Source organism: Urtica dioica, chromosome 6 (genome assembly GCF_054948205.1).
Source record: "Urtica dioica subsp. dioica isolate 48M chromosome 6, U.dioica_male_clone48M_v1_H2, whole genome shotgun sequence".
Classification (NCBI taxonomy): domain Eukaryota; kingdom Viridiplantae; phylum Streptophyta; class Magnoliopsida; order Rosales; family Urticaceae; genus Urtica; species Urtica dioica.
Window position 1 is genome coordinate 34550861 of NC_142761.1, and position 18972 is coordinate 34569832.

The following is an 18972-nucleotide window of genomic DNA, read 5'->3' on the forward strand; positions in this document are numbered from 1 at the left end:
CTCTCGTCTGCTATAGTGATTTTGTTTCCTCTTGTTATTTTTGATTTTATCCGATCGTTGTATTTCAATTCCTCTTAGCTCGCGAATATATTTTTTCTTTTTAAAGTTCATCATGTCTTTCACTTTACATTTTTATACAAAATATTTCTTACATCGTTATTTCTAATTGTTATGTCTTAGATTTTTCTTCTGATTCCACTGATTGATTCTGAAAATTTTCAGATTTGTGAAGTAAATTAATTTGTGAGAAGGTTTATTTGATGTACTATTCATAAATCGTTTTTTTTTCTATTTGCTTCGTAAATTTCCAAGTTTTCTTCCTTTACAAATTATTGTTATTGGAGAATACTTGTCTCTCTGTCATGGCCGTGGCACTGCCTTTTGATTCTCGAAGTTCATATGAAGACATTCAAGATCTGATAAGTTAAGTTAATTAGCCAGCAATGTACATTAAATTAACCACGAAAATATAGCTTTTTCTTATTCCAGCTGTTTAATTGATTTTTATGATCTCATTTGTTATGTATAGTCTACTTTCATATAGTACATTAAATTAACCACAAAAATATAGCTTTTTCTTGTTCCAGCTGTTTAATTGATTTTTATGATCTCATTTGTTATGTATAGTCTACTTTCATATGCTTCAATTTGAAGGTGTCGTTCTTATTTTTTTAGTTAAGACGTTAAAGATATAATAATGTTAATTTTAGAATAACTAATTTGGTAAATTATATTTTTATGTCTTGATAGGTTTTCTTTTGCATTCAGTATACTACCTTCATAGATATTGCTTTTTCATTTATGAAATATGCATAACCTACTATGATAAAGTTGTCAATCAAGAAAAAACTTACTATAATAAATTTTACAGGTTCTGCATTAATTCTTTTTTCGAAAAAAATTTCAACCTTTTCAAGACGCATGCATATTCTGATTTACTATTATCTTAAATTAATTAATCATACACCTAATTAACGTATAAACTTAAGTAAACTAATTTACTAACACGTGCATATAATCTAATTTAGATTCAATCAATTAATTTACTTAACATGGTGGAAATTTAATAAACAACTTGCAAAAAAACCATAATCTCAATAATAAATTAAACTAACTCTTCTAGTAAATTATTTATTCCACAAACTTGAAATATTGTAAACTTAATCACGAAGATCAAAGGAAGAAATATAAGACAAACAATTTGAAATGATAATGTAATAAACCTGCAAGAATATATATATATATATATTTTTTTTGTTTATACAACGTAAATAAAAAAATTGAGGAATTTGTAAACAAAACATTAAAAAAAAAATAAATAAATAAGAAAACAAACAGAATTGGTTAGGTTAGAATCGATGAAGTAGAGAGGGTGTTGGAGTAGTGTCTGTGTAACCAAAGTAGATTGGACCAGAGTTGTCACCGTAGAAGGTTGGCAAGAAGGTATGTGTCGGGGTATGGATCGTCGGAAGAAAGTAGGGATTTAGGTTTTTATTAATCGGGAAATAATCTGATTGGATTAGAAATAAATGATATATATGGAGTGCTATTTTTGGATATCGTTTTAATGTTGACGCTGATGGACTAGTTTTTTTAATAACATGAAACATGGACTAAAATTTTAAAAGAGTGAGGTGGATTGGACTGTTAAACTAACTCCCCTTAGTAAAACTCTTAGTGGACTTAAATGAAACCAACAATAAATAAATATGAGAGTCCGACGCTAATGCTACTAGTCGCGATTAAATATTGAGAAATTATATCATTTGTCACCAATTTTATAACATTTTCTCACTTTCCACCAAAAAACTAATTTGACCCAAAATGCCACTGATATGTCAACAATGTTGACATCTAATAGTGAAGTAGATGTCAACATTGTTAACATAGATGGTGGCATTTTGGGCCAAATTAATCTTTTGGTGAAAAATGAGAAAATGTTATGAAATTGGTGGCAAATGCGGCAATTTCTCTTAAATGTTAGCCGTGATTTCAGCGGTGACCATTGACATAACTAGCCTAGTCTATTTTATCATATATAATTTGACGGGGGCTCTTTAGACAAGACTAGTCGCGTCTTAAACATCTTCCAAAAATGCAGGGTGACGTAGTAGATGCGACAAGTAACATCATAACCAATAAAAATGCAATTTAGCTTATGGTATTATAACTTAATTATTTAACTATTATACAAATATAGTTATAAATTGAGGCTGCTAATGGCGCTTCTATAATAGTTTATCAAATATAGTTACAAAGTAAGCATCTACAACGATTTTTGCAAAATCATTGTAGAATGTAATGAAATGGGACGTGAATCAGACTTATAAGCATCGTAATCCATGAGGATTGTTACCATAAATTCCAGAAAAAACAAAATTTGTAGAAAAAATGCATTGCTATGGAAACTTGTGAATGTTTTCTTGCACCCCCTCATTGTAACGCTAAAATACTAGTTCCTTTATTTTTTTGGATCAACACAGAACGCGGTTAGACACAGGGCCCTACTTTGTTGCCGAGCTAAAAGTGGTAGCCATCATGACTCGTTGTCCATGTCCTATCAGAAACACGTTTCCATCTTTTTTTCAAATAAGTAGTATGTTTTTTTCGATAGAGTGTATCATCTTGTTTTCTAGATGTAGAAAGGGGAATAATATGTTCTAGAAGAGAGAGAGAGAGAGAGAGAGAGAGAGAGAGAGAGAGTTATATTAAGTTCGGGGATATGTTTTCAGTTTCCTAAGATTAGAATGGTTTATAATGAGTTTGAGAGGAGTGTCGTATTTATGGGAGAACAAAGGAGTGAAATAAAGAACAACAAAGAGACTTGGCCAAGACCTCCTCTGAACGAGGCGTTGTGGTCGGAAACTATATTGGTCGAGGTCCAGTTGCCTAGAGCCTCGCGCTAAGGCCAAGCCTAGGTTTGTTTGTTGCTGACAATCATCATATATAGTGCGACATATGTAGACAGCACAGGTGGTCGTGAGGCTAAGGCGCGACTCCGACTCCACACTTGGGAGCGCGGCGATAGGAACATTTTCTTGTCGTGTGTGTGATTCATATTTACTTTTTTCTATCATTTAAAAAATAAATTAAGAACACTACCTATGACGATTGGAAAATAAGCATTTTTTTAGTTACGCGGCGGCGGAACCAAAAAATTAAAACTTTATGTTTTTTTTTTTTTAATTCGATTACCTCAAGTCAAACAAACCTTACCTTTCAAATCTCTCTACAAGTCTCACACATGTCTACCGCATGATACGACAATATAGTGTGAGTAGTATAAAATGAAAATAGGCAAGTACAGTGAAAATCACACATGTCTCCTCCAGCACCTGGTTCTTTAATTGTAAAGCTGAGAGACGCTTTAGCATGTCCATGAATTAGTCATCGTGACATAATTTTGGCCAATATTATTCTAGAATGAGGGGTAGAGTGCCATTGTGAGGCCCTATCCGTAGATCATTTCTGGCAGGGATGAGTTCATGTCCGATTAGCGTAGATGAAACTCGATCTCCATCAATCTTCAACACTAATTCCTCTTTCTATCGCTTAAAAACATAAATATTGCAATAATGAGTTTTTCTTGTTTTATAAAAAAAATGCATGTATTTATCTTCATTAATAATCTATTCACCTTCAATTGAGGTACATGGGCTCATACAGCAAGCAACATCTCTTTTTACTTTTCTTCGTAAAATAATCGTATCTCAGACTTAGTTTCTGTCCATATAATTTTCTTACTTCTCTATTCTATATTGTATTAAAAATGTCTGATTGTCGTTGCATGTGATGTGTGTAGAAAAATTAAATTATTGTCCTTTACTTCGTCATAAAACAACACAAAATGTTTACGATTTGAAAACATTTATAATTTATGATTTTTTTTTGGATCCGAGACCTGACCATGTGGGCCGCCTGTTCTATTTTACTATGCTCGTTCTGTAAAGTCGGCGATGAATAGATATAATTGTTTCATTAGAATGACTTTGGCATTCAAAACTGAAAAACAAAGATGCATACGTTAGCTTCAGCCTACGCAGAATACCAAATGCTTATTCTAATATATAAAAGTATGTGAATCCACTAGGGCATCCAGGTGAAAAACCATTGATCACCATTCCTTCGGATACCGTGAACGCCGTCGTCCTTGACGATCCAGGTGCAGTGTCGAGGACAGAAGTCTACGTCTCTCTTGGCATCGAAGATGGTGTAAGTCCCCGAGCCAACCATGGTATCGAAGCTGCAGTAGAAAAGCGTGTTCTCCTTGTAGTTCACACGGAATTTCCAGTGCCACGACTGCCCGCCCAACAAAAACCGTTCTCCGAGGTCGTCATCCTTCGACTTGCAGTGCATCCTCACCTGCATCTCCTCCGTCAACCCGTTCGAGATATTCACCGTCGTCGGAAACAGCCACATCTTGTCAGGGTGAACTGATCCCAAGACCGCCGTCATCATCATCGTCGCAACTAGAATGGTCAAGCCCAGACTAGACGACTTCATGGTGCTGTGTTTTTCTCTAGGGCATTAGTGGCTCCCTATTTATATACTATTCGTCCCTAGCTAATTGGATAACGACGCTATACTATTCGTCCCTATATATAGTTAAAAATATGGTATTAAATGATATTAATACCCAACATTGACCGGTATGATTTCATGCATGTTTCCAATGGAGATATCATCTATGAATAGGCAATAAATATGTTTTGGTTTGATGAATATTGCTGATCATATAACATCATCTATCTCTAATTATGACGCATTTCTTTGTTTCGAATATAAAACATTCATGATAAATTCTTTGCTAAAAGATATGAAGATAATTTATTTTCTGTATTATTGCAACGTAGCTATTAGCACATGTTAAATTCTGCAAACTAGTCATTAACAAAAAGAATAGAGATTGAGCACCAACTGAACCACTTCACACGTCTACTCAAAAAAAAAAAAAAAAAAAAAACCACTTCACACCAGAAAATTTCAATCTAGTAAAAGTTTTATAAATGTTAAACATATAGCCAAATTTAGTAAAAGGCAGATTTATTGTGTTTTTCATACCCTTTCTTGATTTGTGGAATCGGTTTAAATATATATACAGATTATTATTTAATACATATTAATTGTTTCTACTCCTTAATTTAAGAAAATGCTTATTCTCTCTCTTTCTTTTTCTTTCTATTCTTTGATATCTCTCTCTCTCTCTCTCTCTCTCTCTCTCTCTCTCTCTCTCACAACCGCAAAAAAACAACAATCGCAATCGTAGAAAAGAATAAAAAAAATTGCCGATATATATTATTCGCAATCACTTATATTTGGATTTTCTTGGTAAAGCAGGTGAATTTTATATTTTATCTATACAATCCCTCTAATTCATGGTGTAAGCTTCTCCTTATTCCGATAAATGAAATTGATTGAATACAATGGTGCCAATATGCGAATTTCTTTTCACCACGACACATATCAATCTTCACGACTAGATATTTTGACACTAAACACGATTAGTAAATATCTGTGTACTTTATTATTTGTTTATTTGTTCTTGTAACTCTAATCTGTTGTTCGACTTGTGAAGTAACAACTAATAATTGAAAAAGCATGTCACTACATGAATAATAATTTCACTAGCTCATAAAATTGATGCTTGATAATACAGTTATATCCAGCCAACACGATGAGTTGACCTGCTCAAATATTTAAATAAAATACGTTATTATTGAAGCTAAACTTTTTAATTTTCAATTATTCAAATACAGAGTGCACTCAAAAGAAATATGAACGAAAAGTGGCTAGAGGTTTGAAACTAGAACTTTCCATGATAGAAGTTTTGCAATGTTAGGATTTAGAGTGTTTGGATCAAGAAGAGAAGAAGAAGATCTCATTCTGATTATCGCTAAGATTTGAATGATACAAAATATTTATACGACTAACAAGAATGATAAACGACACAAGATAAAGAGAAAGGAAAACGACTAGTCGTACACTTAAGGTACTCTAACAGCCCCCCTCAAGTCAAGTGTTGAAAGAGATTCAACACGAAGCTTGTATCGCAATGCAGGGAACAAATGACTAGAGATGAGTTTGGTGAGCACAACACCGGTCTGATAAATGATTATCGCTAAGATTTGAATGATACAAAATATTTATACGACTAACAAGAATGATAAACGACACAAGATAAAGAGAAAGGAAAACGACTAGTCGTACACTTAAGGTACTCTAACAGCCCCCCTCAAGCCAAGTGTTGAAAGAGATTCAACACGAAGCTTGTATCGCAATGCAGGGAACAAATGACTAGAGATGAGTTTGGTGAGCACAACACCGGTCTGATAAATGGTTGTAATGTAAGGAACATCCACGAGGCGATTAAGCACCTTCTCCCACACGTTATACAGGTCGATTTCAATGTGCTTGGTTCTGGCATGAAGTATAAAATTAGCAGCGATAAGCACGATACTGAGATTTTAACTCCATAGGAAGGGTCGACTTGGAGGAACGTGAATGAGTTCGTGAAGAAGAGACCTGAGCCACATGAGCGAGAGATGGTGTGTTTATTGCGTGAGGACCAAGCAATTATATTTGCGCCTAAAAGACACACACACATACACCGGAGGTGGATTTCCGACCATCCCCGTCGGAGGCCCAATCGGCATCACTTAAGCCAACAAGTGACAGATCAGTAACAGTTTGAAGGCAGATATGAAACCAAAAATCCAGAGTGCCGGCAATGTAGCGCATAATTCATTTCACTGCTTTACAGTGTTCACCGAGAGGTTTGCAATGTTAGGAGAGGTCTCTACATTAACTCGCAAACTTTATTGACCGCAAAGCTTAGTTCAGGTTGAGTAATGGTCAGGTACTGCAAAGCTCCAACTACACTACGATATAACTGAGGACTTTCAACCTCAGGACTGCCATAAGCAGATAGTTGAGTTCAAGAAGCCATAGGAGATGCAATGCTCTTAGTAGTGTGCATAGTTACTCGAGTTGGTAAGTCAACTGCATATTTCTTCTGGGAGAGCAGAAAACTAGTCTCAACCTGATGAACCTGAATCCCCAGAAAATAGTCTAGACTGCCAATATCTTTCCGTTTAAACTGCGTGTCCAAGTGACGAACTAGTACTTCCAGCGACGCAGGGCAACTGCTAATTACCTGGATATCATCAACAAACAACAAGACGGACTAGTGAGAAGTAGTAACCTTTGTGAAGAGAGAGTGATCAAACTTGGCAGATTGAAAACCAATAGCCAGAAGTACGTGATGCAGTTTTTTGAATCAGGCTCGCGGTGCTTGTTTGAGTCCATAAAACAACTTGTGGAGCTTGCAAACCAGGTTTGGGAATGATTTGTCAGTAAATTCCTCAGGTTGTCGAAGATAAATTCCCTCTTTCAAATCTCCATTGAGGAAAGTATTATTGACGTCGAGCTGACGAATTGACCACCCATGAGCCAGAGCAAGGATAAGAACAACTCCAATTGTGGTTTGTTTCACCATCGGACTGAACGTTTCATGGAAATCAAAGCCAGCCACTTGCTTAAAGCCTTTAGCCACAAACCTTGCTTTATGCTTGTTGAGAGTCCCATCAGAGTTTTGTTTGAGTTTGAAAACCCACTTGCTACCTATGGCGTGGTTATTTGATGGGAGAGGGAATAAGCTCCATGTCTTGTTCCGTAGTAGAGCAAGGAATTCATCAGTCATAGCTTGTTTCCAAGCTTTAGATGACAAAGCTTCTATTTTTTATGAAGGTTCTTTATTGGCTAGTAAGGCTTTTGGTCTAAAGCTGCCATTTTTGCTGCAAGTAACCATGGGATGAGTGGATGTGGAGACAGGCTCAGTTGTGGTGTCAATTTCTGGGATAGGGAGAGGATTGTGCACATGGTTTTTTTGTGGAGGACCATTTTGGATTGGACCAGGATCAAGGTTAGGTGCAGGCTCAGTTGGGGCAGGTATAATGTCAGGTATAGGAGCTTGATGATCATGAGCATTGGATGGGATAGTGGGACCACTTAATATAGGTAATGGTAGAGGGTGATAGATAGGAGAGTGGAGAATAGGGTTGGGTAAGGAAAAACACCCTCATTGAAGACAACATCCCAGGAAATGAAGATTCTACCTGATTTGGCAATACATTTGTAGCATTTATGGTTAATGCTATATCCCAAGAAGACATAAGGCTGAGATCTGAAGTTAAGCTTACGAGAGCTGAATGGCCTGGTATTGGGAAAACAGTCATAGCCAAATACCTTGAGCTGAGAGTATGTAAGTTTGACTTGTTATAGGATTTTGAGTGGAGTAGAGAGAGAGAGAGAGAGAGAGAGAGAGAGAGAGAGAGTGAGAGTGTGTAGGGGTGGGTAGGCGGTTTATAATGAAGACTGTTATCCTGAGAGCTTCATCCCAGAGTTTTAATGGCATTGAGGCCTGAGCTAATAGAGTGAAACCAGAATCTACTATATGTTGATGTTTTCACTTTTCTAGCCCATTCTGCTTATGGCTATGAGGACATGAGACCCTGTGAACGATGCCTTGAGAAGTAAGGAATGCTGAGAGTGTCCTATACTCTCCTTCCCAATATGATTGCACTACCAAAATCTTATGTCCAAGTTGCAGCTCAACATGTTTTTGGAAGAATTTGAAGGTGGCAAGAGCCTCAGATTTCCATCTCAAGAGGTAAATCCATGTAAATCCTGAGAATGCATCAACAAAATTGATGTAGTACCGATAGCCACTGGCTGATGATTGTGGTGATGGGCCCCATAAATCTGTATGCACTAGTTCGAGAGGTTTGGTTTATGTTGTTGTGGAAGATGGAAAAGGATTCTTATGAATTTTGCCTAAACAACAAGCTTTGCTCATTGAAAAGGAGTTTTTATTTGACATTTGAATCATTACAATGTTGTAAGACTGTTTTACAATTCTCTCAGAAGGATGGGCTAAGCGATTATGCCACAATTCACAAGACACAAGGTAGGATGGAATTCAAAAAATACTCTATTATAAGTGGCAAACTTAGACGCACTCAGTAGATTTTTGGTGATGTTAGGCACATGTAAGAGTTTATCTAGGCATAGTGCTTTGTGGTTATTAGATGAGGAAAATGAAGATGTTCCTATGTGTGAGATTTTGAGGCCCATACCATTGCCGATGAGAACTCGCTCATCGCCAGTGAATTCTTGCTTCTGCATCAGATTTTCCTCCTTGGAGGTAACGTGATTTGTTGCTCTTGAATCTGGATACCAGTTGATATCATTGAAAGTTGAAGGAGTTACGATCATTGCTGATGGCGATAAATCAGGCTGATAGGAGTCGTAGTACATGTCCGAGCCCATGTTGTACAGTACTCCAGAGAGTTCCTCTTCGCCAAGTTCAGCAAAGTGACCTTGAGCATCATGGCCATCTTATAGTTGACCAGGTCTTGAGAAAGATTGATCAAACCTGTAATGTACAAACTTTTGTAACGCTCGACTTGTGAATTTGAATAAATAAATAAAGTCGACAAAAGGATTTTTAAAGTACTTGAGCGTTGAAAAATTTTAGTGCTTGAGAATCACGAGAATAATATTAAGGAATTTCTCGAAGGAACGAGAAAACTATGGAGAATGGAAAATTAAGGATATTAAGGTCGATAAGGTTTTAGAATATTTTCACGAATTTACACTACTACAAATTAACATATTGGGTGCGGAAGGGCATTAGGTGCGACATGTCGCACCTAAAAGTCGCACCTAAGCTAATATTAGGTGCGACTTGTCGCACCGGATACTCTACCAGATGATAAATTTTTTTGCTAATTTTAAGTGGTATCCGGTGCGACACTGTCGCACCGGATATGTTTTTGTCGCACCTACTGCCATTAGGTGCGACATTGTCGCACCTAATACTAATAGGTGCGACGGTTGTCGCACCCAATAGTTTTAAAATTCGAAGTTGTCAGCCATATTCCCCCTAAATTTTTTGGGTTTCGGATTTCATATCCGGTGCGACATGGGGTGCGACATGTCGCACCGAATATGTGTATTAGGTGCGACAGTGTCGCACCCAATAGGTTTAGGGTATTATAAATACCCGAGACTCCTTCCTTACCCGAGTTTCAAACCCTCTCTCTCACTCACTCTCTCTCTCTCTCCGACCAGCCTCCACTCGGCCTTTCTCCGGCAGCTGGCGTCCCCTCCGCCGTGAATCTCGCCGTCCTACAGGTACGCCTCACTCTCTCTCTGTCTCACCGTCTCTCCGTCAATCTCACTCTGTCTCTCTCCGACCAGGCCCGACCCACCCGAACATCCTCCGGCGACCAGGCCCGACCCACCCTCTCACCGCTCCGGCCTTGCTCCCCGGTACTTCACCACCTCGCTCCCTCCTCGAACACCACCGAGAACGAAAACCGAGAGGCCCGACTCCGTTCGCACACCCGTTCGTCCTCTCTCGGACGAAAACCGAGTCTCCTCAACCACCACTTGTCCCGTTGAACTTTGAGCCCCCAAATCCGTGGGTAATGATACGTTCCTCGAGCCCCCAAAACAATTTTTAATTCTTTTTCTATTATTAAGAATACTCTGCAGGTCGGAGCGCCGCCGCAGGACCATCACCTCGAACGGCCTCAGCCCTCGCTCATGCACAATAGCCCTCGGCCCAGCCCCCGACCCACCCTCGGCCCAGCCGTCGCCGCAGCTTGGTCACTCGCAGCCCCGTCGTCTCAGTGCCTCGTCGTCGCCTCGGAAAAAGGTTAGTTATTTGTAATTATTAATATTTATAGATTATTTAATATTTTTAGATTATTTCATATAGATTAATTAGTAATATATATGAAAATATAACTTTGATTAGATGTTAACACGTTTAATTAATTAATTAATTAGTAACATGTTTAGTTAGATTAATTAGTAATATATATGAAAATAGTAACATGTTAGATTAAATGATAATATAACTTTGATGAATATAGTAGCATATAGTAATAGTCAATTTTTTTTAATAATGTGTAACATGTTAGATTAGATTAATTAAGTTAAAAGTAATATATTAAATTAATTAGTAACGTGTTTAGTGTAATTTAATGTAATTGTAACATGTTTTGTTTAAGTTGATTGCAATTTGTTGAAAATTTGGTTAATTAATTAATTTAATACTTTTTTAGTTAGATTAATTAGTAATATATATGAATATATTTTAAAATGAATTAGTAACATGTTAAATTTAATTTAAACTTATTGAAAATTTATTGCAATGAAGCTACGGAGGTTCAATTTAGTATTTAGTATGTTAATAAGATAGTCTTGGTTGGTTATATATGTGTTTTTTTTTTAATTGCAGATTTTGGTTAGTCAATATTTTAGGGGAAACTCTGCCGAATTTTCGGTAGAATAAAACGTATTTGTCAAGAAAATTAACTCTTTTGATAATATATTTTAACGAATTAACTAATTTGTCGAAATTGGTTAACTCGTTAATGAAATCAGTAGTGAATTTGTATATATTAACGAATTCTAACCATTTTTCAAAATTAATACATGTCAATCACAATTTCTCTTTCATTCTTACAAATTCGCTCTCGAATCTTTCAAATATTAACGATCCACTATCAATTTCCTAACAATTCATCACTCTCAATTTCATAATAATTCACTCTAAATTTCAAATATTAACGATTCACTCTCAATTTTACCTCTCAATTTCCTAATAATTCATTCTTACAAAATGAATTCTAACGATTCAGTTTTATCTCCCAATTTCCCGTCTCATTCAGAAGAATGTCAAATCCAAGTAGGGACTGGATTACCGAGAACAATCGGTTGAGTTTGCAATATAAAACAGGGGTTAACGAGTTTATCCGCGTTGCAAGCAGACTCCCGAACGAAAACGGTCATTATCGTTGTCCTTGTAATTAAAAATACTAACTACAATTCATTTTGCAGGATGTCTACTTCAGGTCAGGACCCATCGGGAGGAGAGCGTGACCCCCCGCAGATGCCGAGGAAGAAGCGGGGACCAACGACTGGCGTCGTTTCTGCGAGAGCTCATGTTGGGACCCCTGGAGCGAACACAGTTCGCTACGATCAGACTGCGCATGCGTTCTACCAAGATGTCAGGGAGCAAAATCCGTTGATCGGGACGTTCCAAAACCGATTAGGAAACCTGATCAAGAGTACCATTCCAGTCGACCTCCCAGACTGGAATCATGTGCCTGCGCAGAGTGTGGCGGCTCTTATGAACTCGATTCATAACGAGTATAACTTCGTTTATGAACATCCCGAGAGTGGCGAGCTTGTGCCTGCAGATCCTATTCGCAACGAGATTGATATGGCTATCATTCGCGATGCGAAGAGGATGCGCCGTGGCCAGAAGTCGAGGTTTGTCGCAGCTCTTCTTCAAGACATTTTGCGGGAGTAAGGATCTCGCTAAAAATGAAACTCCCGATGGCTACAACCAGGAAGCCTGGTTGAAAGCAATAGAGACGTTCGACTCGCCGGAGCATAAGGTATGAGTTGAACTTCCGATGGTTATTCGAATTTCTTAAAATTAAACTTAACGAATTTATGTCTTGCAGGCGAAATCTCTCCGCAACCGGAAAAATTCGAAGATGAAGAAGACGAAGGCGAGACAAGGGTCGCTTAGTTTTTTTGGTCATCGCTCGAGGAACGTAAGTCTCTTAATATTAATATGCAATATACATGTGATACATATTTTAATGTTGAAAAATTACAGCAAAGGGAAGATGGGAGTATAGGCTCGGCTTTAGCGATATGGTTAGAAAAACACCAGGACGTTAAGGGATCGTGGACGACGGACTTCGCGAAGACGCAATACGTAAGTTAATTTTTTTTGTTTACTATATTTAATTACTTTATTTCTTCTTATCTGATAAGTTTTTTGTGTTTTTATTTTGAAGGATCAAGTCACCGCCCAGACGATAGATATTTTGCGGCAAGCGGAGGAGCAAAACATCGTGATCTCCCAAGAAGATGCGGAGATGTACGCGATGCGCGATGTTTTGGGAGTGCGCATAGACTGGGAAGTCGGTTTAGGGCCTTCGATCCCAAGGTCATCGTTGGGTGTTGCCCAAACGCTAGATGGAGGCTCGTCAAGTTCGTCATCTCTGACCGATCCATTGGTTGTCGAGATGCGAGCTCAGATGGATGCCCAACAAGCCGAGCTGCAAGTGATGCGGCAACAGATCGCCTTCCTCAGCCAGCAGCACAACCAGCCTCCCACGACTCCTCAACCTCCGCCTGCATCGCAACCAGGTGGGACGGATCAGCAGACGCCAGGTTCCACGCCGGGTTCTACGCCTGGTTGTATGGATTACTTGCGAGACCGTCCTTACGGAAGCGGCGGAACGAGCGGCAGTGCGTCAGGCAGCGGTGGACGAGGACGCGGAAGCGGTTCTCGAAGTTCTGGCAACTTATTCAGTAGAGGAAATTCTACTATCGATAAGTTTTATAAGAAAAAAAAATAGGAATTCATTTTTTTCGCTTTTTTTGGAAAGAATTTGTATTTTTAATTAAGAATTCTATTTTCAGAAAATTATTTCTAATTCATTTAGAATTTTGTTAATTAATTTTTATTTAATTTTAAATGAATTTTAATTTACTTTTTTAATTTTGTATTTTTTTTTAATTTAACAAACATATTCGGTGCGACATTGTCGCACCGAATACCATGACGCCAACATATTCGGTGCGACATTGTCGCACCCGATATGTCTTTACCCGCCAATTTTATAAAATTTGGCAGGAAAATAGGTGCGATGTTAGGTGCGACATGTCGCACCTGAAAGTGTCGCACCTAAAGGTGTACTTATTAGGTGCGACATGTCGCACCCGATACCTTCTGCGACGGGTTATCTGGTGCGACGCTGTCGCACCTAATGTCGCACCTAATAAACTTTTAGGTGCGACATTTGAAGCATTAGGTGCGACATTCATCGGACCGGATAACGTATTTTGTCCTAGTGTTAAGAAGGATTGTTATGTGCTACAAAGATTAAGTAAGGACTTAATTGTAATGTTTTCAGGACCAATTTGAAATAAAAATGAGAGAAAGGGGTTAAAGTGTAAAGAAGAGGATAATCCTTACTTGCCACATCATCGTAGGCTGAAGTTATCTTCTAAGTGATATACATCACTCTGCAAGCAGGCTTAGAGCATCTTTAATGGTTTTTTGCTTAACAATTGTAGGGACTTGCTTGTAAATATAAAAAATGTTTAGCTAGTTGCTTAATCATTGTTTTGCATATTGGCTATTGATTTAGTTAAGTAAATCTAAGCAAATTAGCTCTATTAAGCTAGTTGTTTAACTATTTAGCTCTAGAAAAATCTATGTGATAAATGGAGCTAATACATTTAGCTAAACCATTAAAGATGCTCAACTAGGAAAAAAAGAAGAAGAAAGGAAAGAAGAAAGAAAGAAAAGAAAGGAAAAAGAAATGAAAAAAAATTTTTGTGTTAGCTTGATTCATAACCACCGATCCTCACCATCAACATCATAACCCTACTTCTTCTTCTTCCTTCCTTCACAATCGAGCGCCATCATTCTCACCCGAGTTCTCTCCACCGCGCACGCCAACCGAGAGAAAATTTCGTCGCCGTGAGTTGTGTGGACGCCGGAGCAAGCGTGACCACCGGAGAAAGGGTGAGTGAGGACCGGAGAAGCTGATTTCGTGATTGGAGGTGAGAAATTGGATTGGATTGGATTTGAAGCTAGGGTTCATGGTTGGATTTTTGGGGGTTTTTGGATCTCGTGTGAATTCTGAGAAATTGGTTTGTTTATGTTGTTCATTGAGCTCGGTTATCACTGGTTATGATTTGATTTTGAGCATTTGAGATGGATTTCTTGGATTGAATTTTTTGGACGAATCTGAGAATAAACGGACGTATCCGATCTTCTATGTTATGAAATGAATTATGTTGATATTTTTCCTGTATAGTAGACGTTATGGGCTTTCTAAAATGACCAAGAACGTAAAAATCCATTGAGTATTGATTTAGTTATGAATTTTTGAAGTTGTGTGTTAAAGCTGTGAACTGTGAATTTTCAGAGCAGCGACCCGAAATTGCAGACAGTTTTTCAGATAGCTATGGTTCTTGAAATTGGTCGTAAAATAGGTCGTTAGAAAGGTACGGATGTTAGTTCCGTTATGGTTTTGGAATCGTTGGTTTTCGTTTAGTGTAGCTAAAGTTATGATACGTTTTTCAGCTGCTACTCGGGTTTGACTCTCGTTATGGTTGATTTGACTAGTTTAAACTTGTGTTGATTTGAACGAGATTTATGAACCGACATTGTTATGTGATGATATGAATTTGAAGTCGGGTTGTGGAGTCGATATTTTTAACGACGACGAATCGAAGTTTAACGAGACATTTCGGGCTTTTATTCTCGGCCGAAAATTTTGTGACAAGTTAAGGATTTTGTGACTTGTTATGTGGCTGTGTTTTGTATGTTGTTTTGGCATGAGTTTTGTTCAGAGATATCACCATTTAATTACGGTGAAATTTCATGATTCACTCGGCCAAACAATAGTCCCGGAAAAATAAATCCAATCTGAGACTAAGTCGGTGTTAATTATTTGGGTTTCGGTTAGCAATGGTGATTCGTTTTGAGGTTTGAGAATCTGACGATCGATTTGGTTATATTTAACCTTATAGAATGGTGTGAACGAACCGGGACGACACGCGAGGAATAACGGGAAATCGAAGACGAGCTTCCGATCTGGACTAAAACGTGAGTAATATTATTCGCTTGAGTAGCGTTTAGTTTCTCTCGTATGTTATGGTTATTCTTTGATGTTCGAAAATTTAATTGGTCGATAATCTGAAAATCTAGGCTTAAAGGATTTTTAGATTTTTATTTAAGGCCTGAAAAAGGGTTAAGCAGTAAATAAATAATCGCTCGACTCTTGCCAAGTATAAATTATTTTTCGTACCGTTTTATGGTACCTTTGGTCTATGACGGGTCTTAAATAACGATTAATTTCCGAGGACCGGAAATTAATAAATTAAATTTTCGAATATCAAATTAAAACGCGTTTGTTGCGTTAACGATCTCAGATTCAACTCTCTTTTTCCCGAGTCTAATAATTAACGAAGCCTCAGTTAAGAATTTTAATATTCTTAACGAACTCCAGGACGTGCCTAGTTCTTTCGAGGAGCGTGCGGAGACGTGCAACGCGAGGCGAAATGTCGGGACGCGCAAGTCAAACAGTTTGACTATTCCATGTAAGCGTGGAGACATAAGTCAACTACTTACCAAGGGAATAATCTTGTTTACGTGCATTTACGTGTTAATAATAATAAAAAGTAGGAAAAGTCTTAAAAGACACAAAGAAGACTAAGGCTTCGGTCACTCTTTATGGAAAATTTTAGTTGGGTTTTTACCCATGTTGCTACTTTGTTGTAGTTAGATCCATCTGCTAACCATAGAGTTTGGCTAGATCTGAGGTGACAGGAGAGCAGATTGGACTCTCGGATTCGAGCCGAGGGTAGAAGTACCAAGAGTCACGTCCTGAGTCTTTAATCTAAAACACTTAACGAGCATGAAAGGGAAACAATAATTCTTTCGGGATTTAACCCGAGACGCTCTCCTGTATATGCTTAGTTGTGTACTCTATACGCTAGAGTACCCAAAGATTAAAAACGTTGTCGGTGGTACCTACAAGTCAATGACTTGTATGAAGCGGATTTAAAAATCCGTGCGCTGAGTACTCTTTACACAATGGGTGAAGGTCGCGATTCGCGAGCTCATTGCGAGACTGGAGACTCGACAGTAGCTGATGCAGGCACCGTATGTAATATACAAACTTTTGCAACGCTCGACTTGTGAATTTGAATAAAATAAACGAGTTTTATTTTGAATCAAATTCTTGTTGCACATTAGACGTCCTTAAATTTTACATATCTTGGACAAAAAAAATAATAATAAATATATTTAAGGTCGATGAAATTTCGGAATAAGAATATTCGAGTAGCTCGATATTATTTTCTGAATAAAATTATTCGGAACATACTTGGAGATTGGAAATCTCAAGAGTGAAAATAAAATCCGAAATCCCTTAAATATATTTAAAATAACGGGAATTAATAAGAATTTCTCGGTTATTTTTCAAGATTATTTTTTTTATAAATTAAGGACGAGTTTGAGAGAAATTATTTGGAAAGGATTAAAGTGCAACAAATTGAGGGACGAGAGTGAAAGAAAAAGATTTTTGAGGGGTGGTTTCAAGAGACGTGTGGCTCAATGAGAAGATGCCACGTGGCGTTCTTATCCCCTTCTTTTTCTCCACTCACATTCGGCCACCTCACCTTCTCTCTCTTCTCTTCCTTATCTTCTTCACGTCTTTATCTTCTTCTTCCTCTTCTCCCACGCGAAACCTGCAAAGAGTAACAAAGAAAAAAAAAAAAAATAAAAAAAAATTCGGCACTTAGAGAACGAGTCCTTTCGGCCGAACAGAACACCGCTCCACCCTCCCATCCTCGTTCTTCTTCTTCTTCTTCTTCCCCGCTCACCATTCTCGTGCGCCCTCAGCCTGAGCCCGAGCTCTGTGCGCGCGCGCCTCGCCGGGGAAAGAAGAAGCGCCGTGAGTTCCGGGAGCTCCGGTGAGCGTCTGCGACGAGGAAAAGCGAAAGTTGACGGGTTGGGTAGCTCGTTTCTTCCAGCGAGGTAAGGATTCTTCCATGGCTGATTTGAAGGTTTTGGAGATTAGGGTTTGAGGAATTGATTTGGGGCTTTTTGATCCGAGCTAAAATCAGTGGAATTGATGGGTTTTATTTGGTTGTTGGACTTGATTAATGATGTTCCTAGCTCGGATTTGTGTGTTTGAGTCGATTTTTGAATGATTTGAGATTTTTTTTAGCTCGCTGTGAACAGCCTCTGTAAATTGACGTGGACAGTTCGGTACCGATTTTAGTTGGATTTGTTGATATTTTTCCTGGATAATAGATGCTATGAGGTTTCTAAAATGACCAAGAACGTTAAAATCCATTGAGTATTGATCTAGTTATGAATTTTTGAAGTTGTTGGTTTTAAGCTGTGAACTGAAAATTTCCAGATCAGCGACCCGATATTGCGGGCTGTTTTTGAGATAGCTATTCTGGTCATATGTAGGCTTATAATATATCATTAGAAAAGTACGGAAGTTAGTTACGTTCTGAAACTGGAATCGTTGGATTTCGAGCTGTATAGCTCGAGTTATGATGCAATTTTTAGTCGCTGTTCAAACCAGTCCGATTATGTGCAAATTTTGATTATGGGTTTGAATCGGGGACTTGAGTCGAGATTGTGCAATTGTTTGTGTATGTTTGGTATCGATGAGAATATGTTGTGCCTTGTATTTGAATATGGATACGAGTGTTTGCGCTCGTTTGGTTGTAGGATTGCTCGTTGTGTCTCCGGAATTGTTTGGTTGTGTGACTTGCTTAGGTCCGGATTTTGAATAGAGTATGTTTCCGGGCTCGTTGAATTGTCTCAAGGAATTTAGTTTTGATTTCGGAAATTTATGTGAGCTTGGAATCATGAATTTGACTAGTTATCGGATTCCACGAAAGGGATTACAGAATTAGATGGACGAGCGGGAACCGACAGAGTCAAAGGCAACGAAGCAAGAATTTGAAGTTTCGAGGAAAGTGTTATCGATGTTAAAACTCGATTAACTCTTCCTTAGACGTTTCGACAAGTGTCAAGTATTCCGGAGAACGTGAAAAGCAAGACATCGCTGGAAGTTGTCGAACTTTCTGTCGAGCTGTTCCAGGTAAGTGTGGAGACATAAGTCAACTACTTACCAAGGGAATAATCCTGTTTACGTGCATTTACGTGTTAATAATAATAAAGAGTAGGAAAAGCCTTAAAAGACACAAACACCAAAGATTAAGGCTTCGGCCGCTCTTTATGGAAAATTTAGTTGGGTTTATACCCATAGGTTCAAATGCTAACTTGAACCAGCTACGTTGCTACTTTGTTGTAGTTAGATCCCTCTGCTAACCATA

General features: G+C 38.0%; 1 protein-coding gene and 1 long non-coding RNA gene across 3 annotated transcripts; one reads left to right on the forward strand and one right to left on the reverse strand.

Moving 5' to 3' along the window:
• Positions 1 to 4030: 4030 nt before the first annotated feature.
• LOC149393774 (S-protein homolog 28-like) lies at positions 4031 to 4503 on the reverse strand. Its single transcript, XM_089618155.1, has 2 exons — positions 4134 to 4503; positions 4031 to 4035 (listed from the first exon to the last, which is right to left on the reverse strand). Exons 1-2 carry the CDS (start codon positions 4501 to 4503, stop codon positions 4031 to 4033), a joined length of 375 nt encoding a protein of 124 aa, XP_089474281.1.
• A 12488-nt stretch (positions 4504 to 16991) lies between these two features.
• Positions 16992 to 18972, forward strand: LOC149393775 (uncharacterized). 2 transcript variants are annotated; one of them, XR_016299944.1, is made up of 2 exons: positions 16992 to 17650; positions 18516 to 18972. It is a non-coding gene; the product is annotated as an uncharacterized LOC149393775 (long non-coding RNA). The 2 variants fall into 2 exon arrangements; XR_016299943.1 differs by having other exon boundaries at positions 18544 to 18972.

Coding starts and splice junctions, on each gene's coding strand:
- LOC149393774 (XM_089618155.1), bottom strand. CDS start 4,503: ATGAAGTCGTCTAGTCTGGGCTTGACCATTCTAGTTGCGACGATGATG.